Raw genomic sequence first — 24,467 nt, forward strand, 5'->3', positions numbered from 1 at the left:
CATCGGATCTATCATCCTGAGCATCTTCTGATCTATCATCCTGAGCGTCATCTGATCTATCATCCTGGGCGTCATCGGATCTATCATCCTGATCGTAATCAAATCTATCATCCTGAGCGTCATCGGATCTATCATCCAGAGCGTCATTGGATCTATCACCCTGAGCGTCATTGGATCTATCATCCTGATCGTCATCAAATCTATCATCCTGAGCATCATCGGATCTATCACCCTGAGCATCATTGGATCTATCACCCTGAGCGTCATCGGATCTATCATCCTGATCGTCATCAAATCTATAATCCTGAGCATCATCGGATCTATCACCCTGAGCGTCATTGGATCTATCACCCTGAGTGTCATCGGATCTATCATCCTGAGCATCATCTGATCTATCATCCTGAGCGTCATTGGATCTGTCATCCTGGTTCTCATCGGATCTATCATCCTGAGCGTCATCTGATCTATCACCCTGAGCGTCATCTGATCTATCATCCTGAGCTTCATCGGATCTATCACCCTGAGCGTCATCGGATCTATCACCCTGAACGTCATTGGATCTATCACCCTGAGCGTCATTGGATCTATCATCCTGGTCCTCATCGGATCTATCATCCTGGGCGTCATTGGATCTATCATCCCGGGCGTCATCTGATCTATCACCCTGAGCGTCATCAGATCTATCATCCTGAGCATCATCTGATCTATCATCCTGGGCGTCATCGGATAATATCATCCTGATCATCATCTGATCTATCATCCTGAGCATCATTGGATCTATCACCCTGAGCGTCATTGGATCTATCATCCTGAGCGTCATTGGATCGATCATTCCGCGCATCATCAGATCAATCATCCTGAGCATCTTCTGATCTATCATCCTGAGCATCATCGGATCTATCACCCTGAGCGTCATTGGATCTATCATCCTGAGTGTCATCAGATCTATCATCCTGAGCATCATCAGATCAATCACCCTGAGCGTCATTGGATCTTTCATCCTGAGTGTCATCAGATCTATCATCCTGAGCATCATCAGATCAATCATCCTGAGCGTCATTGGATCTATCACCCCGAGCGTCATCGGATCTATCATCCTGAGCATCATCTGATCTATCACCCTGAGCGTCATTGGATCTGTCATCCTGAGCGTCATTGGATCTATCATCCTGGTCCTCATCGGATCTATCATCCTGGGCGTCATTGGATCTATCATCCTGAGCGTCATCAGATCTATCATCCTGAGCATCATCAGATCAATCATCCTGAGCATCATCGGATCTATCATCCTGAGCATCTTCTGATCTATCATCCTGAGCGTCATCTGATCTATCATCCTGGGCGTCATCGGATCTATCATCCTGATCGTAATCAAATCTATCATCCTGAGCGTCATCGGATCTATCATCCAGAGCGTCATTGGATCTATCACCCTGAGCGTCATTGGATCTATCATCCTGATCGTCATCAAATCTATCATCCTGAGCATCATCGGATCTATCACCCTGAGCATCATTGGATCTATCACCCTGAGCGTCATCGGATCTATCATCCTGATCATCATCAAATCTATAATCCTGAGCATCATCGGATCTATCACCCTGAGCATCATCGGATCTATCACCCTGAGCGTCATTGGATCTATCACCCTGAGTGTCATCGGATCTATCATCCTGAGCGTCATCTGATCTATCATCCTGAGCGTCATTGGATCTGTCATCCTGGTTCTCATCGGATCTATCATCCTGAGCGTCATTGGATCTATCACCCTGAGCGTCATCTGATCTATCATCCTGAGCATCATCGGATCTATCACCCTGAGCGTCATCGGATCTATCACCCTGAACGTCATTGGATCTATCATCCTGGTCCTCATCGGATCTATCATCCTGGGCGTCATTGGATCTATCATCCCGGGCGTCATCTGATCTATCACCCTGAGCGTCATCAGATCTATCATCCTGAGCATCATCTGATCTATCATCCTGGGCGTCATCGGATAATATCATCCTGATCGTCATCTGATCTATCATCCTGAGCATCATTGGATCTATCACCCTGAGCGTCATTGGATCTATCATCCTGAGCGTCATTGGATCGATCATTCCGCGCATCATCAGATCAATCATCCTGAGCATCTTCTGATCTATCATCCTGAGCATCATCGGATCTATCACCCTGAGCGTCATTGGATCTATCATCCTGAGTGTCATCAGATCTATCATCCTGAGCATCATCAGATCAATCATCCTGAGCATCATCGGATCTATCATCCTGAGCACCTTCTGATCTATCATCCTGAGCGTCATCGGATCTGTCATCCTGAGCGTCATCAGATCTATCATCCTGAGCGTCATCTGATCTATCATCCTGGGCGTCATCGGATCTATCATCCTGATCGTCATCAAATCTATCATCCTGAGCGTCATCGGATCTATCATCCAGAGCGTCATTGGATCTATCACCCTGAGCGTCATCGGATCTATCATCCTGATCGTCATCAAATCTATAATCCTGAGCATCATCGGATCTATCACCCTGAGCGTCATTGGATCTATCACCCCGAGCGTCATCGGATCTATCATCCTGAGCATCATCTGATCTATCACCCTGAGCGTCATTGGATCTGTCATCCTGAGCGTCATTGGATCTATCATCCTGGTCCTCATCGGATCTATCATCTTGGGCGTCATTGGATCTATCATCCTGAGCGTCATCAGATCTATCATCCTGAGCATCATCAGATCAATCATCCTGAGCATCATCGGATCTATCATCCTGAGCATCTTCTGATCTATCATCCTGAGCGTCATCTGATCTATCATCCTGGGCGTCATCGGATCTATCATCCTGATCGTAATCAAATCTATCATCCTGAGCGTCATCAGATCTATCATCCAGAGCGTCATTGGATCTATCACCCTGAGCGTCATTGGATCTATCATCCTGATCGTCATCAAATCTATCATCCTGAGCATCATCGGATCTATCACCCTGAGCATCATTGGATCTATCACCCTGAGCGTCATCGGATCTATCATCCTGATCGTCATCAAATCTATAATCCTGAGCATCATCGGATCTATCACCCTGAGCGTCATTGGATCTATCACCCTGAGTGTCATCGGATCTATCATCCTGAGCATCATCTGATCTATCATCCTGAGCGTCATTGGATCTGTCATCCTGGTTCTCATCGGATCTATCATCCTGAGCGTCATTGGATCTATCACCCTGAGCGTCATCTGATATATCATCCTGAGCATCATCGGATCTATCACCCTGAGCGTCATCGGATCTATCACCCTGTACGTCATTGGATCTATCACCCTGAGCGTCATTGGATCTATCATCCTGGTCCTCATCTGATCTATCATCCTGGGTGTCATTGGATCTATCATTCCGGGCGTCATCGGATCTATCATCCAGAGCGTCATTGGATCTATCACCCTGAGCGTCATCGGATCTATCATCCTGAGCATCATCGGATCTATCACCCTGAGCGTCATTGGATCTATCACCCTGAGCGTCATTGGATCTATCATCCTGAGCGTCATTGGATCTGTCATCCTGAGCGTCATTGGATCTATCATCCTGAGTGTCATTGGATCTATCATCCTGGTCCTCATTGGATCTATCATCCTGGGCGTCATTGGATCTATCATCCCGGGCGTCATTGGATCTATCACCCTGAGCGTCATTGGATCTGTCATCCTGAGCGTCATTGGATCTATCATCCTGAGCATCTTCTGATCTATCATCCTGAGCATCATCGGATCTATCACCCTGAGCGTCATTGGATCTATCACCCTGAGCGTCATTGGATCTATCATCCTGAGCGTCATTGGATCTGTCATCCTGAGCGTCATTGGATCTATCATCCTGAGTGTCATTGGATCTATCATCCTGGTCCTCATTGGATCTATCATCCTGGGCGTCATTGGATCTATCATCCCGGGCGTCATTGGATCTATCACCCTGAGCGTCATTGGATCTGTCATCCTGAGCGTCATTGGATCTATCATCCTGAGTGTCATTGGATCTATCATCCTTGTCCTCATCGGATCTATCATCCTGGGCGTCATTGGATCTATCATCCCGGGCGTCATCGGATCTATCACCCTGATAATTTTCAGATCATTCATCCCGATTCAGACCTGATCACTGTTGTGCGTTTTCACAGAGCGGACGATTATCGATGCGTACGGATAGTAATGCGCAGGCGCGAGGCCAAACTGCGTACGAATCCACCATCTTTTCTGATCGCTAGGCGTACGCAGGTTGATTGACAGGAAGCGGATGTTTGTGGGTGGTAAGTGGCCGTTTCCCGGTGAGTGTCAAGAAAAACGCAGGCGTCCTCAAGCGTTTTCAGGGCGGGTGTGTGACGTCAGCTTCGGCCCGATCATCCTGATTCTATTGCACTGTAGGAGTAGGTCCTGGGCTGCGCACACACTGGAAAAACTATTAGATGGTGAGTGAGTTGCGAATGGATTTGCAGCTGACCAGCGTATGTAAAGCTTTTTGCACGGCGTACGCAGACTTACACAGGGCTGGTATTCACTGTTTGGGCGGCGACTATGTGATCGCAAACCTCTGCAAATTTGCTGAGGGGCGCTCAAGTCTGAGGGGCTAATTCAGACCCGATCTCTAGGCAGCGATTTTTGCAGCGCTGCGATCAGATAGTCGCCGCCCACAGGGGTGTGTATTTTCGCTGTGTAAGTGTGCGATCGTATGTGCAGCCGCCCTGTACAAATAGATCTTGTGCAGTCTCTGCCCAGCCCAGAACTTACTCAGCCGCTGCGATCACGTCAGCCTGTCCGGGACCGGAATTGACGTCAGACAACCGCCCTGAAAACGCATGGACACGCCTGCGTTTCTCCAACCACTCCCAGAAAACGGTCAGTTGCCACCCACAAACGCCCTCTACCTGTCAATCTCCTCGCGAACGCCCCTGCAAATGTATTCTGCGGACAAACCCATCGCTGACCGGCGATCCGCTTTGTACCCGTGCGACACGCCTGCGCATTGCGGTGCATACGCATGCACAGTTTAGACCTGATTGCTCGCTGTATGAAAACGCAGCCTCGCGATCAGATCTGAATTACCCCCTGAATCGGGCACAGTGTTTCACAGGGGATCCCAGCAGTTGCAATGGATCAAAATGCTGACACCGGAATCCCGATAAAGCTCTGCCGGGAGTCCCCAGTGGTAAGACGCGAGATGGGGGGTGGAGTTAGGTTTAGGCGAATCGCGTCATCGGATCCCCTCAGACCGCTTCACTTGTTCTCTGCTGTGGGTGTGGAGGGGCTGGCAGGGAAGCGGGAGACTTGCCTACTTTTCCAGGGGGCCAGACGGGCCACACGATTTTCGGGAGCCTCCCGGCCATTCCGGGATGGTAGGCAAATTTGGGTTACATGCATGTGCCTATGTGTAGGATATGGATTGCTCCTGGCACAGCGGGGAGTGGGGTTATGGGGTTATTCAGCACGGATAATAAGCAGAATCTGCAATCCCTCCTGTAGCATGCTGGGAGTCGCCCATCGCAAGGCAAGGCCGCCCCGCATGCTAATTGGTGAGCCCAGTGATGCGATCGTAAAACAATTGCGATCGCATCGCTCACGTAGACATTAGGGTTGCCCTCCAGCAGCCGCAGCTTGGCTGCGCATGTAGGAGGGCCCCCCGCCATTTTTTACATCGGAGCAGCTGACGTCACGCAGCCTCCCCAAAACCATTTTCGCTGAGTCTCCCCCACAAAGGTCCATCGCCACCTCCCGTCAGCCCCGCGAACGCCTCGGCCTGTCATTCATTCACACCCATTGCCTACCAATCACATAGCGATAGGTATGCGACCTGAATAACCCCCTTAGATGGGACATGCTGTTCATACTATAACAATATACTGCGCACTATGGGGGTCATTCCGAGTTGATCGCTCGCTAGCAGTTTTTCGCAGCCGTGCAAACGCTATGCCGCCTCCCTCTGGGAGTGTATCTTATCTTAGCAGAAGTGCGAACGAAAGGATCGCAGAGCGGCAGCAAAATAATTTTGTACAGTTTCAGAGTAGCCTCAGACCTACTCAGCGCTTGTGATGACTTCAGACCATTCAGTTCCGGATTTGACGTCACAAACACGCCCTGCGTTCGGCCAGCCACGCGTGTGTTTTTCCTGGCACCCTGCGTTTTTTCGATCACTCCCTGAAAACGGTCAGTTGGCACCCAGAAACGCCCACTTCATGTCAATCACTCTGCGGCCAGCAGTGCGACTGAAAAGCTTCGCTAGACCTTGTGTAAAACTACTTCGGCTGTTGTGAAAGTATGTTGCGCGTGCGCATTGTGCCGCATGCGCAGAAGTGCTGTTTATTTGCAGCATCGCAGCGCAGCGAACATTTTCAGCTAGCGATCAACTCGGAATGACCCCCTATGGGCTTAATTCAGAGTCATTCGCAATATGGCCGCATCTGTCACTATCCACCTGTAATCCGATTCCGTTGACGCGCCCACAGCACTTCCTCGGAACGCTTGTCCTACGTATGACTACCAGTTGCCACCTACTGACACCCAGCAAGCCGCAAGCTATGTTTATATGTGTGACTTTGAATTGGCCGGAGCTGGCTAGTGATGCCCTCTCATCTCAGCAGCAAGGTTCAGAGAGCCATCGCCGCATTATGTTCTTTGCTATAAGGCTCAGTAGGGGTTTCGGGCTGAGGTCCTACGTGCATAAATGCCTGTCCTCAGCCGCTAGGCCGCAGGAGCCGTGGCTTAACGCTCCCGTGTTCTGGATTCTAGCAATTCCACAAACGTGGCTGACATTCTACCAACGGCAACTAAGTATATAAGAACTCCAGTCCCTGGGAATCCAAGCAGATAGGACATCGTGAGGTAAATTTACTAAAGTGGGAGGTTTTTTTTTTTAGAACTGGTGATGTTGCCCATAGCAACCAATCAAATTCTATCTATTATCTTCTAGAAGCGGCTAGGTAAATGTTAAGTAGAACGTGATTGGTTGCTATGAGAAACATCACCAGTTCTAAAAACTCCCACCTTAGTAAATTTATCCCCAGGTGTCTACAGCTCTGATAAGGAGAGTTTCTGGTGGCCTGCGCTGGTGAGAGTTTTCATATAACGTACGTAATCTGCGCTAGGGCCAAAACGAGTCCACACACACCCCGTGGGGTTATAATAACCTCTAGCTATCCCCGAGAGACCTTGGATCCGGTTTCTAGGTTTTTTGTGTGGAGCTTTTGTCTTATCAGGGGTATAAATTCATATAATACCATCTTGTTGGGAATTGCTGCATGAACATGGCACATTTTGCCCCTCTACCCAAACTGCCTTCGCCTACCACTACAGTACTACATACTGGGCCTGATTCAGACCTGACCACTGCTGTGCTGATGGTAGAACTACAGTACGGTCACTTTACGGCAAGTTGTCGATTATTACTAAGAATTTTCTCACTCTTGAACCGATGGACAAAGAAGTAAAAAAAAATGTATGAAAAGAATGAGTGCTTTTCAATAATCTTTCCTCCGATTTGCTTTGGGTGTTCTCCGATCTTCATGATGAAGCTCTGTCTTGGAAATGTACTTTCCAACTGTGGGGTATATTCAATTAAAGTCGGATCCATTCCGACATGCATTTGTCGGAATGGATCCGACAAGGGCTATTCAATGAACGGCCAAACCCGACAGGAGCTGAGACGGGGAGAGCCACGGGGAGAGCAGCGCCGTAGCAGGAGGATGTGGCACCACCGCCAGACCTCACGGCAGCGTCCACCCGGCTCCAGCAAGCGGGACCTCGCTTGGTAGAGCCGGGTGGACGCTACCGTGAGTGGCGGCAGTGCCCGATCCTCCTGCTAACGCTGCTGTAGCAACTGCTCTCCCCGTCTCCGCGCGGCTCTCCCCGTCTCCTCCTCCTCAGCTCCCTCATCTCAATCCAACTTTTTTTAAAGTCGGATTGAGATGGTCAGAAAGGGGGCCAAAACCTGTCGGATTTGGCCCCGTTTCCGACAGAAGCACACGGATCGGCGGCTATAATTTTGGGGTATATTGAATAGGTCGGTACCACTTGCGACCTAAAAAAGTCGAAAACTGACGTTTTTCTGACAGACGGAAGCTTTCGACTGCGATTGAGTATACCCCTGTATGTCCTTTCAGCTGTATTTATTTTCAGATCGCATGAAACACTTTAATTGAACGCTGTAATTAATTTATGATGTGACCTTTAAAGATAACTGATTGCGTCGGGTGTTTATTTAGGTGTGAACAATTATTGTCTGTTTTTATTTGCAACTAATTAAGAAAAAAAAATAAGTTTTAATTTTTTTTTATTGTATTATTTGGCAGGTACAGAGCATTTTGTATTGATTAGTGGTGAGAATTGCTGGATAAATCCATTCTGATTCAATAATGTAAGAAAACTAAATGTAAATGGGGGGGAAGCCGCTGTGTATATTCTCATTTATTAATAGTACGGGTTAATGTTATTTTCATGAAATGTACAAAATAACCTTGGGTTCTCTTATATACACTGAGACGTCTTGTAAGTATTTATATTTACAGCAAGACGGCCTCACGGGGAACTGTCCAGACTCTGAATACAGAAACATTAACGAGATCCTAAACCAGTGGTTCCCAAACACAGGGGGATAAATACTAAGCAGTGATAAGAGTGGGGAAGTGAGCCAGTGGAGAAGTTGCCCATGGCAACCAATCAGCACTGAAGTAACATCTATAATTTGCATACTATAAAATGATACAGAGCTGCTGATTGGTTGATGGGGCATCTTCTCCACTGGCTCACTTCTCTGCTCTTATCACTGCTTAGTAAATGTCCCCCCATAGTCCTCAAAACAGTCCAGGTTTTAAGGAACCATGATTTTAGATTGTAAGCTCTTCTGTGCAGTAACCCTCCAGTGCAATATGATGACACGTTGCCATATTCAGCTGCGATTGCATCATCCTCAGAATTCTGAGCGTAGTAATGATTCCTCAGGGATGTCATTTTCCGTTTCCCTCTAGCTTGACAGGACCTCGTTACTGCTGACAGGACAGACTGACTTACACCCGTCTTTATGGCGGAGCTGCAATCTCGCCCATATGTAAATAGCCCCCCTGGGACCACCGTTTACTTGAGCCTGTGCAGTGTATGGACATTAATGACACATCTATCACAGTCTGGTGACATTTATTCCTAGGAAATACAATACAGTTTTATCTGAACTATTCTGTGTCCTAACAATACCTATCACTGTGCATCAGCGCTCCCTGATCCTGTGTACGCGGTGCGGCGTATGTCGCTCGGGCATTGATAGAAATTACTATTGTATACCACATATGTCTCACATCACTGTAGCTGTAGGGGAGGGTGGTCTTCAGTATGCCGGCTGTTGGGATCCCGGCGCACAGTATACCGGCGCCGGAATCCCGACAGCCGGCATACCGACACTTATTCTCCCTCGTGGGGGTCCACGACCCCCCTGGAGGGAGAATAAAATAGCGTGTAGCGCGCCACTGTGCCCGCAAGGGGCTCATTTGCGCTCGCCACACTGTCGGTATGCCGGCGGTCGGGCTCCCGGCGCCGGTATGCTGGTCGCCGGGAGCCCGACCGCCGGCATACCATACTACACCGGTAGGGGAGGTAGGTGTCATTGTAGCTGTGGGGGGAGGTAGGTGTCACTGTAGGGGGGGTAGGGGTCGCTGTAGGGTGAGGTAAGTGTCACTGTAGCTGTAGGGGGAGGTAGGTGTCACTACCTGTAGGGGGAGGTAGGTGTAGCTGTAGGGGAAGGTAGGGGTCGCTGTAGCTGTAGCGGGAGGTAGGTGTCACTGTACTTGTAGGAGGTGGTAGGGATCGCTGTAGCTGTACGGGGAGGTAGGTGTCACTACCTGTAGGGGGAGGTAGGTGTAGCTGTACCTGTAGGGGGAGGCTAGCCAAACTTATCACGTATCACCAGGAACGTGCGGTGAGGTAAATGGTTTAGGAGGCACTGGCTAGTACCAGAGCCAGATTTACACACAATATATGAGACAAAGGGTTGTTTTGGGCATTATACACAGGTGCAGCAGTATATACATGTGGGCATTATACACAGGTGCAGCAGTATATACATGCGGGCATTATACACAGGTGCAGTGGTATATACATGTGGGCATTATACACAGGTGCAGCGGTATATACATGTGGGCATTATACACAGGTGCAGCAGTATATACATGCGGGCATTATACACAGGTGCAGCGGTATATACATGTGGGCATTATACACAGGCGCAGCAGTATATACATGTGGGCATTATACACAGGTGCAGCAGTATATACATGTGGGCATTATACACAGGTGCATCAGTATATACATGTGGGCATTATACACAGGGGCAGCAGTATATACATGTGGGCATAATACACAGGTGCAGCAGTATATACATGTGGGTATTATACACAGGTGCAGCGGTATATACATGTGGGCATTATACACAGGTGCAGCAGTATATACATGCGGGCATTATACACAGGTGCAGCGGTATATACATGTGGGCATTATACACAGGGGCAGCAGTATATGCATGTGGGCATTATACACAGGTGCAGCAGTATATACATGTAGGCAGTATACACAGGTGCAGCGGTATATACATGTGGGCATTATACACAGGTGCAGCAGTATATACATGTGGGCATTATACACAGGTGCAGCAGTATATACATGTGGGCATTATACACAGGTGCAGCAGTATATACATGCGGGCATTATACACAGGTGCAGTGGTATATACATGTGGGCATTATACACAGGCGCAGAAGTATATACATGTGGGCATTATAACAGGCGCAGCAGTATATACATGTGGGCATTATACACAGGTGCAGCGGTATATACATGCGGGCATTATACACAGGTGCAGCGGTACATACATGTGGGCATTATACACAGGTGCAGCAGTATATACATGTGGGCATTATACACAGGTGCAGCAGTATATAAATGTGGGCATTATACACAGGTGCAGCAGTATATACATGCGGGCATTATACACAGATGCAGCGGTATATACATGTGGGCATTATACACAGGCGCAGCAGTATATATATGTGGGCATTATACACAGGCGCAGAAGTATATACATGTGGGCATTATACACAGGTGCAGTGGTATATACATGCGGGCATTATACAGGTGCAGCAGTATATACATGCGGGCATTATACACAGGTACAGCAGTATATACATGTGGGCATTATATAAAGATACAGCAGTATATACATGTGGGCATTATACACAGGTGCAGCGGTATATACATGCGGGCATTATACACAGGTGCAGCGGTATATACATGTGGGCATTATACACAGGTGCAGCAGTATATACATGTGGGCATTATACACAGGTGCAGCAGTATATACATGTGGGCATTATACACAGGTGCAGCAGTATATACATGCAGGCATTATACACAGGTGCAGCGGTATATACATGTGGGCATTATACACAGGCGCAGCAGTATATATATGTGGGCATTATACACAGACGCAGAAGTATATACATGTGGGCATTATACACAGGTGCAGCGGTATATACATGTGGGCATTATACATGTGCAGCAGTATATACTGTACATGTGGGTATTATACACAGGCGCAGAAGTATATACTGTGCATGTGGGCATTATACACAGGTACACTAGTATACACTCCTGGATATTTGGTGACTATTGATCAGAGCTGTGTGGAAAAGGTAAGCTGGGGGGCATTGCCTCACCTGCCATAGACTTTTTACTTAAGAGTTTTGACTATAAAAAATGATTAGAATAATACAAAAAAAAAAGATATTTATAATAGATTCTTTGTATTTTTCATATACTTTATAAAGTCAAAACTCTGGCGTATACGTTAGTATGACAGGAAAGGTTCTGCCCCGCCTGCCTTACCCACCGCACGTCACTGAGTATCACCTTAATAGATGATGGAGGGACAGCAGGTGTCTGTGGGGTACACAATGCTGTCACAAGTACCAATGGGAAGTATTCCGGAGTTTGGCGTCTGCAGCAAATGCTATCTGGAGACTGCGTATCCTTGCAAAATTTACCAGGAGAGGGTTCCTCCAGATCCCCCCCAGGCAATGGCAGCCGCACATGTGCAGAAGTCGCCGCTGGTGCGATCACTGTCACTCTGAGCCCCCGTCCCTGCGTGTGTGGCTATTGATACATTCCGTCAGTATTATCGCATATTGCAGTGCGAGTTTGGGTGCTACCAGATCACACTGCAAATGCGATTATTGATAAATGGGCCCCTTAGGCTTTATATATAGCTTGCGGAGGCGGCTCCCAAGCGTTGAGAGTAGACAGCACCTTGACGCGCGCTGTGTGTACGTGTTTTGCCTTTTCATAGATCTCACAAATGACAGCCAGGTGTAGATTTGCGCGGGAACTGCTGATCCGCCTTATATGACGTCATATTACGTAGCAGTGGGTGAGAGGACTGCGGATGGAGGAATGTGTACCTGCACCCCCACATCATAGGGGATTAGGTGCCCCTTAGTTTTCTCTTTGTTACAATGCAGCAGTAAAAGTGTAATTGTTACGGTGGAATCTGTCACACACGTCCCAGATCTGCGTTGTCTGAATTTAGATTTAATGCACAATATTTTGGGACAGAGGACGTCTGGCATACTGCTCTGTCCTCTGTACCCAGAGATTTATATGTGGCTGGGTGACCCGGGGAGGTGACGGCTGCGGGGGGGGCAGTGACATCAGTGCGCAGGAATGTCTGATGTATACACGCTGTCCTAGCCAAGAGCAGAAGGATGATAATGGCAGCTGAGGCCTCTCCACCCCCACAGCCGTCAGCGCACAACCAGTGGCCTTTATGAGCAGAAGAATGGCTCCTTTCACCGTCCCTTCTGCTGCCATTGTGTCCTCGCTGCACAATAAGATGGGGCTGGCAGCTTATCAGCCAGGGTACAGGGAAATGTCACATTCTGTCCTGTGAGGTGGGAGAGCTCATATCTCTCTGCGTGGGAAAAGCGGGGGGCTGCGAGCAGCATAAAGGGGGCTCCCGAATGTCCGGATCACACAGTAACCACTTCAGAGCCAGAGTAGAGTGGACATGACCGAAACGTTACAGCGTCATAATTACAGCACACGTGTCGCCTCCTCCCAACACGGCTGGAATTGTCCGTTTTACAGGTCTGCAGCCCATTACCCCAAAGGGAACAACAGGGCCCTGTGCCAAATGGAGCCACCCCTCTATAGAGGCCTATTCCCGCTACCCACTATAATCCACCTCCATCGTGTGTCCTCGTTCCTGGGAAATCAGCGTTTCACAAACAGGGACTGTCCTGGGAAAAGTGGGACATTTGGAACCAGACGATGAGCTCATAAGAACATGAACTCTTGTACAGTCTCTCCACACCCACTACTTAAAGACTCTGTGCTGCAGATGATTTAATGATGGAATCTTTGAACTGCTCCTTTAATACCTTAATCTTATAAATAGTGCATTAAACGTCTTATAACACAGGCCGTCACTCTCTAATCCTCACACGTTACACCGCCTCTATTGTAGCCGTGAACTGTTCCTATGTCGGAGGCTTCTCATCGTTTATACAGTATCCACTCTCAGACAGAGCGTGTATATATAACTGCATAGAGCACACATTATAATCACCTGGATACGTGGGCCTGACGAGTGGGAAGTGATTGCTCATACATCACTGAAAAGAAAGGTGCACAAAACCCACACATATTTTTGCACCCTCAGTGTGTAGCAAATGGGCCTAATAGCCACCGTCACCAGTGAGTACGTTCAGGTCTGCGTGGGCCGTAGTGGTGCAAGCACGGACCCCCTCTCCGATCTCTGTGTACGTGAGGACACCCCGTCTCACCCCTGTTCTGCCTCTCAGACTGTAGATGCGATATCACCTGCCCTTGTTTGAACCCATTCACACAAATACATGCAAAGTACATGTCACAAGCCGGCATGCGATCAACTATGCACCAGGGGCAGGGAATATAGAATGTCAGAAAGGAATCGGTGGCCTGTCTATTATGGGTGCATGGTGTGCAATTTGTCACGGGTGCAAAGGGGGAACCATGCCTAGGGTCTGATTCCTGTTTCGGAAGTAAAGCAAAAAAAGCATGTAACTTTGTGTCTGCAGCAAACCATGGGGTAAATTTACTAAGGTGGGAGATTTTTAGAACTGGTGATGTTGCCCATAGCAACCAATCAGATTATATCTATTATCTGCTAGAAGCAGCTAGAAAAATGGTAAGAAGAATCTGATTGGTTGCCATGGGTAACATCACCAGTTCTAAAAATCTCCCACCTTAGTAAATATACCCCCATGTGTGTCAGTGGTACAGCGGAGTCTTGCGAAATTACAATTATTCTTTAGAACAGGGTTGTCCACCATCCGGCCGATGGGCCAATGTTTTATGCTGCTGGAAAATATTGTTGCTTTCTGTGGTTTGGATAACTGTTCCCTGACTGGATAAACACACCAGCAGAACACGGCCCACAGAGGGGCATGCCAGCGATAAAATCTACTGGTGCAGCAGGATTTGTTTCACAACGATCTAAACCAATTTTCTGTACAGTAATCCAAGCTAATGTTATGTATTTCCTGCTCCTGTTCCTAACTATTGGGGGTAATTCAGGTTTATTAGCAAACCTAAAAGTTAGCAATTGGACAAAACCATGGGGGTCATTCTGTCTCGATCGCACGCTGCAGTTTATCGCAACGGTGCGATCGGGTCAGTACTGCGCCAGCGCCGCAGTGCGCCGGTGCATGCCAGACAGCCGAAGGCCGTCGCTGCAGGGCGATCGCCTCTGCCTGATTGGCGTTTAGGGGGTGCGGTCCGGCCAACGCAGGAGTGGTCGGACCGTTGGGGGGGATGGCCGTGGTGGCTTTGTGACGTTACACGCAGCCGATGCGACCCGGGCAGCGAAGAGGTTCTTCCGGCCAGCTGCAGTAGCTGCGCTGGCCGGGAGCTACTCCTGCAATGCAAAAGCATCGCACAGCTATGATCAACTCAGAATGTCCCCCCATGTGCACTGCAGGTGGGGCAGATGTAACGTGCAGAGAGAGTTAGATTTGGTGGGTTATAGTGTTTCTGTGCAGGGTAAATACTGGCTGCTTTATTTCTACACTGCAATTTAGATTTCATTTTGAACACACCCCACCCAAATCTAACTCTCTCTGCACATGTTACATCTGCCCCACCTGCACTGCACATGGTTTTGCCCAATTGCTAACTTTCTTGGTTTGCTAACAAGCCTGAATAAAGCCCTGTATCTCCAGTATCCTGATGGATTATACCCCGGTGACCGGAGACGCTAAACGCCCACGCAGAGTCTAAATGAGTTTCCTGACGAGGCTGTTCCACACTGAGACCATAGAGGGCGCTGCCCCTGACAGTCACTGACACAACAGTATTTAACCATATAAATAGTTTCACCCGCTGATCCCACACAGGCTGCTAATCTCAGATTACACAGAGAGCAGCCTATTAATATTGTCATGGTAATCTGCTCTTTTATCCGGTAACCGCTGGGTAGCCCCAGCTGCCGCGTCCTCTCCCAGCTCCATTCCCAGACACCTGCGCTGTCCCCTCACGGGATTACACATTCATTCATTAACAGCCATTTGTATGGCACACACATATTCTGCAGCGTTGTACAGACATCCATCACTGTGCCAGGCTGTCTCTCTCCATCTGCTGGCCACAGGGAGTCTCCATTCATGGGTCGCGGTGCGTAACATTCCCCCTTAAGTGGTCCCATCAGACAGTCAATGAGGGAAGACATTAAATGGCCAGGATGTGTCAGGAGGCACAAAAGCCTGGAATCCGTCACACCCTGCGCTACCACTTGTAGGATACAAAGGAGCAGCACGACCTCTAGGCAAGGCCTGGCCAACCTGTGGCTCTCCAGCTGTTGTGAAACTACAAGTCCCAGCATGCCCTGCCACAGCTTTGCTATTAGGGAATGCTAAACTTGTGGCAGGGCATGCTGGGATGTGTAGTGTCACAACAGCTGGAGAGTCGCAGGTTGGCCAGGCCTGATCTATGGTTTCTGCTAGGGTGGCCATTCCCGGGACTGGATTATTTCCTGTGTGGCCGCCCGCTCCCTTAATTTACCATCCAACAGGAGGGAGGGTGAGACACTTCCTGCGGGTGACGGCTGGCTGCGCAGCGTGACCTGTGACTTCACGTCACGCTGTGCAGAGGGAGCTGGGCAGCGTCTGTGCCTCCTGAGGATGCTCAACGCTGCCCGGCATTACAAAATCAAAGGGCCGCCTGATCCCGAAATCCCCGGGGGGTTGGAACTTCATTTTTGGGCCTAAATCCTGGGATTGGCCTCCCTAGTTACTGCTCTGCAATATTTAGCAAAAATTGACTTTCACAGAAGGGGAACCTCCGGCCGCGCTGCCTCACGTTCTGCTTTTACTGTGTAAATCCATGTTTAGAGCTGGCACGATGGCGGTACATCTTTCTGCCACTTGGGGCGTTGGCGTTTGGGGTACCATAGGGCTGTGACTGCTTCATGCCAAATTCCGTCAGCAAACTGTAGCAGCCAAATGCAGAGCAAGGCGAATGTCTTACAGAACAATTCCCAACATTCTGCTCAGGAGAGAGGGGAGACTCCGACAGTAACGCAGAGGCCGGCTCCCGAACTATACAGACAGCTGCCGGAGTGACAGACTTGTCCCCGGAGAGTTTTATCAGGCGCATTGCCCCGATTATTAATTACAGTATGATCTGTATGCAGTGTTCAATATCTTATTCTCTGGGCTGCATTAGTCCATATTTATTATGGTTAAAAATAAGAATTTACTTACCGATAATTCTATTTCTCGGAGTCCGTAGTGGATGCTGGGGTTCCTGAAAGGACCATGGGGAATAGCGGCTCCGCAGGAGACAGGGCACAAAAAGTAAAGCTTTAGGATCAGGTGGTGTGCACTGGCTCCTCCCCCTATGACCCTCCTCCAAGCCAGTTAGGTACTGTGCCCGGACGAGCGTACACAATAAGGGAGGAATTATGAATCCCGGGTAAGACTCATACCAGCCACACCAATCACACCGTACAACTTGTGATCTAAACCCAGTTAACAGTATGATAACAGCGGAGCCTCTGAAAAGATGGCTCACAACAATAATAACCCGATTTTTGTAACTATGTACAAGTATTGCAGATAATCCGCACTTGGGATGGGCGCCCAGCATCCACTACGGACTCCGAGAAATAGAATTATCGGTAAGTAAATTCTTATTTTCTCTATCGTCCTAGTGGATGCTGGGGTTCCTGAAAGGACCATGGGGATTATACCAAAGCTCCCAAACGGGCGGGAGAGTGCGGATGACTCTGCAGCACCGAATGAGAGAACTCCAGGTCCTCTTTTGCCAGGATATCAAATTTGTAGAATTTTACAAACGTGTTCTCCCCTGACCACGTAGCTGCTCGGCAGAGTTGTAATGCCGAGACCTCTCGGGCAGCCGCCCAAGATGAGCCCACCTTCCTTGTGGAATGGGCCTTAACCGATTTAGACTGTGGCAGGCCTGCCTCAGAATGTGCAAGTTGAATTGTGTTACAAATCCAACGAGCAATCGCCTGCTTAGAAGCAGGCGCACCCAACTTGTTGGGTGCATACAGTATAAACAGCGAGTCAGATTTTCTGACTCCAGCTGTCCTGGAACATATTTTCAGGGCCCTGACAACTCCTAGCAACTTGGAGTCCTCCAAGTCCCTAGTAGGTGCAAGGCACCACAATAAGCTGGTTCAGGTGAAACACTGACACCACCTTAGGGAGAGAACTGGGGACGAGTCCGCAGCTCTGCCCTGTCCGAATGGACAAACAGATATGGGCTTTTTTGAGAAAAAACCACCAATTTGACACTCGCCTGGTCCAGGCCAGGGCCAAGAGCATGGTCACTTTTTATGTGAGATGCTTCAAATCCACATATTTGACTGGTTTTAAACCAATGTGATTTGAGGAATCCCAGAACTACGTTGAGATCCCACAGTGCCACTGGAGGCACAAAAAAGGGGTTTGTATATGCAATACTCCCTTGACAAACTTCTGGACTTCAGGAACTGAAGCCAATTCTTTCTGGAAGAAAATTTACAGGGCCGAATTTGAACCTTAATGGACCCCAATTTGAGGCCCATAGACACTCCTGTTTGCAGGAAATGCAGGAAACGACCGAGTTGAAATTTCTTTGTGGGGCCTTCCTGGCCTCACACCACGCAACATATTTTCGCCACACGTGGTGATAATGTTGTGCGGTCACCTCCTTTCTGGCTTTGACCAGGGTAGGAATGACCTCTTCCGGAATGCCTTTTTTCCCTTAGGATCCGGCTTTCCATCGCCATGCCGACAAACGCAGCTGCGGTAAGTCTTGGAACAGACATGGTACTTGCTGAAGCAAGTCCCTTCTTAGCGGCAGAGGCCATAAGACCTCTGTAAGCATCTCTTGAAGTTCCGGGTACCAAGTCCTTCTTGGCCAATCCGGAGCCATGAGTATAGTTCTTACTCCTCTACGTCTTATAATTCTCAGCACCTTAGGTATGAGAAGCAGAGGAGGGAACACATACACCGACTGGTACACCCACGGTGTTACCAGAACGTCCACATCTATTGCCTGAGGGTCTCTTGACCTGGCGCAATACCTGTCCCGTTTTTTGTTCAGACGGGACGCCATCATGTCCACCTTTGGTATTTCCCAACGGTTTACAATCATGTGGAAAAAACTTCTCAATGAAGTTTCCACTCTCCCGGGTGGAGGTCGTGCTGAGGAAGTCTGCTTCCCAGTTTCCATTCCCGGGATGAAAAACTGCTGACAGTGTTATCACATGATTTTCCGCCCAGCGAAAAGTCCTTGCAGTTTCTGCCATTGCCCTCCTGCTTCTTGTGTCGCCCTGTCTGTTTACGTGGGCGACTGCCGTGATGTTTTTCCCACTGGATCAATACCGGCTGACCTTGAAGCAGAGGTCTTGCTAAGCTTAGAGCATTATAAATTTACCCTTAGCTCCAGTATATTTATGTGGAGAAAAGTCTCCATACTTGATCACACTCCCTGGAAATTTTTTCCTTGTGTGACTGCTCCCCAGCCTCTCAGGCTGGGCTCCGTGGTTACCAGCATCCAATCCTGAATGCCGAATCTGCTGCCCTCTAGAAGATGAGCACTCTATAACCACCACAGGAGAGACACCCTTGTCCTTGGATATTGGGTTATCCGCTGATGCATCTGAAGATGCGATCCGGACCATTTGTCCAGCAGATCCCACTGAAAAGTTCTTACGTGAAATCTGCCGAATGGAATTGCTTCGTAGGAAGCCACCATTTTTACCAGGACCCTTGTGCAATCATGCACTGTTTTTAGGAGGTTCCTGACTTGCTCGGATAACTCCCTGGCTTTCTCTTCCGGGAGAAACACCTTTTTCTGGACTGTGTCCAGAATCATCCCTAGGCACAGCAGACGTGTCGTCGGGATCAGCTGCGATTTTGGAATATTTAGAATCCACCCGTGCTGATTGTAGCAGTATCCGAGATAGTGCTACTCCGACCTCCAACTGTTCCCTGGACTATGCCCCTATCAGGAGATCGTCCAAGTAAGGGATAATTAAGACGCCTTTTCTTCGAAGAAGAATCATCAATTCGGCCATTACCTTGGTAAAGACCCCAGGGTGCCGTGGACAATCCAAACGGCAGCGTCTGAAACTGATAGTGACAGTTCTGCACCACGAACCTGAGGTACCCTTAGTGAGAAGGGCAAATTTGGGACATAGAGGTAAGCATCCCTGATGTCCCGGGACACTATATAGTCCCCTTATTCCTGGTTCGTTATCACTGCTCTGAGTGACTTCATCTTAATTTGAACCTTTGTAAGTGTTCAAAAACAAATTTTTAGAATAAGTCTCACCTAGCCTTCTGGCTTCAGTACCACAATATAGTGTGGAATAATACCCCTTTTCTGTAGTAGGAGGGGTAATTTAATTATCACCTGCTGGGAATACAGCTTGTGAATTTTTTCCCATACTACCTCCTTGTCGGAGGGAGACTTGGTAAAGCAGACTTCAGGAGCCTGCGAAGGGGAAACGTCTCGACATTCCCATCTGTACCCCCGGGATACTACTTGTAGGATCCAGGGGTCCTGTACGGTCTCAGCGCCATGCTGAGAACTTGTCAGACGCGGTGGAACGCTTCTGTTCCTGGGAATGGGCTGCCTGCTGCAGTCTTCTTCCCTTTCCTCTATCCCTGGGCAGATATGATCTTATAGGGACGAGAGGACTGAGGCTGAAAAGACGGTGTCTTTTTCTGCAGAGATGTGACTTAGGGTAAAAAACGGTGGATTTTCCAGCAGTTGCCGTGACCACCAGGTCCGATGGACCGACCCCAAACAAGTCCTCTTCCTGTATACGGCCATACTGTGCCGTTTGGAATCTGCATCACCTGACCACTGTCGTGTCCATAACATCTTCTGGCAGTTATGGACATCGCGTTTATTCATGATGCCAGAGTGCAAATATCCCTCTGTGCATCTCGCATATATAGAAATGCTCTATAGTCAATAAAATACTGTCCCTGTCAAGGGTATCAATATTTTTAGTCAGGGAATCCGACCAAGCCACCCTAGCTCTGCACATCCAGGCTGAGGCGATCGCTGGCCGCAGTATAACACCAGTATGTGTGTATATACTTTTTATTATATTTTCCAGCCTTGTCAGCTGGTCCTTGAGGACGGCCCTATCTATAGACGGTACCGCCACTTGTTTTGATAAGCGTGTGAGCGCCTTATCCACCTTAAAGGGTGTTTCCCAACGCGCCCTAACTTCTGGCGGGAAAGGGTATACCGCCCATAATTTTCTATCGGGGGGAACCCACGCATCATCACACACTTTATTTAATTTATCTGATTCAGGAAAAACTATGGTAGTTTTTTCACATCCCACATAATACCCTCTTTTGTGGTACTTGTAGTATCAGAAATACGTAACACATCCTTCATTGCCTTTAACGTGTGGCCCTAATAAGGAATACGTTTGTTTATTCACCGTCGGCACTGGATTCAGTGTCCCTGTCTGTGTCTGTGTCGACCGACTAAAGTAAACGGGCGTTTTAAAACCCTTGACGGTGTTTTTGAGACGTCTGGACCGTACTAATTGTTTGTCGGCCGTCTCATGTCGTCAACCGACCTTGCAGCGTGTTGACATTATCACGTATTTCCTAAATAAGCCATCCATTCCGGTGTCGACTCCCTAGAGAGTGACATCACCATTACAGGCAATTGCTCCGCCTCCTCACCAACATCGTCCTCCTACCTGTCGACACACACGTACCGACACACAGCACACACACAGGGAATGCTCTGATAGAGGACAGGACCCCACTAGCCCTTTGGAGAGACAGAGGGAGAGTTTGCCAGCACACACCAAAAACGCTATAATTATATAGGGACAACCTTATATAAGTGTTTTCCCTTATAGCATCTTAATATATATATAAGCATATCGCCAAATTAGTGCCCCCCCTCTCTGTTTTAACCCTGTTTCTGTAGTGCAGTGCAGGGGAGAGCCTGGGAGCCTTCCCTCCAGCCTTTCTGTGAGGGAAAATGGCGCTGTGTGCTGAGGAGATAGGCCCCGCCCCTTTTTCGGCGGCCTCGTCTCCCGCTCTTAACGGATTCTGGCAGGGGTTAAATATCTCCATATAGCCTCCGGAGGCTATATGTGAGGTATTTTTAGCCAAAATAGGTATTCATTTGCCTCCCAGGGCGCCCCCCTCCCAGCGCCCTGCACCCTCAGTGACTGCCGTGTGAAGTGTGCTGAGAGGAAAATGGCGCACAGCTGCAGTGCTGTGCGCTACCTTTAGAAGACTGAGGAGTCTTCTGCCGCCGATTCTGGACCTCTTCTTACTTCAGCATCTGCAAGGGGGCCGGCGGCAAGGCTCCGGTGACCATCCAGGCTGTACCTGTGATCGTCCCTCTGGAGCTGATGTCCAGTAGCCAAGAAGCCAATCCATCCTGCACGCAGGTGAGTTCACTTCTTCTCCCCTAAGTCCCTCGTTGCAGTGATCCTGTTGCCAGCAGGACTCACTGTAAAATAAAAAACCTAAGCTAAACTTTCCTAAGCAGCTCTTTAGGAGAGCCACCTAGATTGCACCCTTCTCGGCCGGGCACAAAAATCTAACTGGCTTGGAGGAGGGTCATAGGGGGAGGAGCCAGTGCACACCACCTGATCCTAAAGCTTTACTTTTTGTGCCCTGTCTCCTGCGGAGCCGCTATTCCCCATGGTCCTTTCAGGAACCCCAGCATCCACTAGGACGATAGAGAAATAAATGTTATAAAAAAAATATGAAAGTGTCATAGAGACATTGGGACGCATTAGTTTTACACCTCTGCCTCTAGCTCAGGAATGTCCAAACTGCGGACCTCCAGCTGTTGTGAAACTACATATCCCAGCATGCCCTGACACAGTTTTGCTGACAGAGAATGCTAAAGCTGAGTCAGGGCATTCTAGGATGTGTAGTTTCTCAACAGCTGGAGGGCCGCAGTTTGGACATGCCTGCCCTAGATGAAGGTGTACCCCCCCCCCCCCCCCCCCTCCTTAGATTGCCAACTAGAAACACAACTAAGAGAGACAGTACCCTTTTACACCGAGCTTTCGGACTGGGTTATTGGATGGATAACCAGGTCACGGCTCAAAAAAAAAAAGTTTACCGGGCAGTATAAACGGGAAACCAGCGTTGTCCGCCCCGGGCCCCGTTTTCCCACTGCAGACGGATGTGAGCAGTGGTGACCCAGGTTATTCCCCGGTGTGTAAGGGGTCTGTCCCAGCTCTGATTGGGTTTGGAACCGTGTTACAAATCCCGGGTCAGATCCAGGACTTTGGTATAAAAGGGGTATGAACACTCATTGTGTCTCCTCCATGTGCAGAATGGTCCCATGTCGCTCACACTGACCATACAGCTGTAATAAAGGAAGTTTATATATACTGTATAGCATGAAGTTTCTGCCAGCTGTATAACTCCCGGATTCTGCCCCTAGGCGGGAGCCTACGCTGCCTAATGGCTGCACAACGGTCACACGTGTTCTGGAACCATCTCAGTAGCGGCATCTGGTTGCACTAGCTGTATTTCTTCCTGATGACACTTAAGGACAAGGACACCACAGGATTCACTGACAGCGCAAAACCTGGGATCTCCTCAGAGGGCAGCACGGGACGTGTCTTGTAGTCCGGTTCTCCAGCCTCGGATACTGGGATCTCTTGCGAGCAGGGCCTTCCTACCTGTATGTCTGTCTGTTTTTACCCAGTTTTGTTCTATTACTGTTGTTCTAATTGTAAAGCGCAACGGAATATGCTGCGCTATATAAGAAACTGTTAACAATAATAATAAATAATGAACAAATACTCTACATACGTAGTTTAGTGTTTACAGACCATCCATGAAGCATCTCGCTGGTTTCTTTCCCGGTGGATGGGCCACAGGCCCACGTTTTCACAGGACACAGATGTCATATTATTATTCAACTCCTGCATTTTGGCTGCAGTCTCGCCAAACAGCCCCTCTGACCGCGTCCTGGCCAATTCAGCTGCGCTGAGCGTCTTTCTTACTCAAAATGTGCATCATATTCACATAAATAAAACACCGGAAAGTAACACAACCACTTTGCTGGATTACACTGATCACGTTGATGTGCGCCATTTGTACATGTGTGTGCGATTGATTCTGCGGAAGAAGTGCTGCGATGCATAGGACACGGCTTTTTTGCAACGCCAAGTTCCGTTGTGTTTCATTTGTGATTTTGTACAGGTATATTTTCAGCGCAGCGTCTGTGGTAGACTGTCACTGGTGCTTCCCTGCGTCTGCCATGCGACTGAGATGCAAAGTTTTTTTTTTTTTTAAAAGATGCCATGCTCCACCTATCAGAGCGGCTCAGCTCTGATAGGTGGCGCAACAGCTGATGGCGCAACAGCGTATGGCGCAACAGCTGATTATATAAAATAGTTCCCACCGTTTTAAATAAAGTTCAAAGCGCATTCTAAGCAAATGCACAGGAAATGATACTGAGAAGCGATGAGAGAGGGAGAGACACAAGCTGTCATTTATTTTCTGTAATCTTCCAAATCTTACTTATTAGTAATTTAATTGGTAATTCTGCGGGTACTGATGACTGCCAGAAGAATCCCGCGCAGACAGATGTGACATTTACTAACCGCTGACAGAGAGGAAATCAGTTTTACCCTCTGGGAATAATGAGGCTTTCCCATTTGCCGAAGGAAGATTTAGGATAAGCCTGGAAATATAGGAATTATATCCTCTAGCGACCTCTGGTGGCTATAATGCAAGACTGCATGTCATGTTCTATTCCTGCGTGATAACATTCTACTGTATATGGAACTGCATGGCTGCAATCAGGAAATTTACTGACTAGTTAAAAGCTTGTTAATTAAATACTTTGATGGGCTGATAATTCTAC

The 24,467-nt window shown here is 48.4% G+C and overlaps 1 protein-coding gene across 1 annotated transcript; it reads right to left on the reverse strand.

Moving 5' to 3' along the window:
* Nucleotides 1–2,745: 2,745 nt before the first annotated feature.
* LOC134928735 (dentin sialophosphoprotein-like) lies at nt 2,746–7,626 on the reverse strand. Its single transcript, XM_063924750.1, has 2 exons — nt 7,423–7,626; nt 2,746–4,122 (listed from the first exon to the last, which is right to left on the reverse strand). The coding sequence occupies exons 1-2, from the start codon at nt 7,624–7,626 to the stop codon at nt 2,746–2,748; spliced, it is 1,581 nt and encodes a 526-aa protein (XP_063780820.1).
* Nucleotides 7,627–24,467: the final 16,841 nt, after the last annotated feature.

This window comes from Pseudophryne corroboree, chromosome 5, assembly GCF_028390025.1.
Source record: "Pseudophryne corroboree isolate aPseCor3 chromosome 5, aPseCor3.hap2, whole genome shotgun sequence".
Lineage (NCBI taxonomy): Eukaryota > Metazoa > Chordata > Amphibia > Anura > Myobatrachidae > Pseudophryne > Pseudophryne corroboree.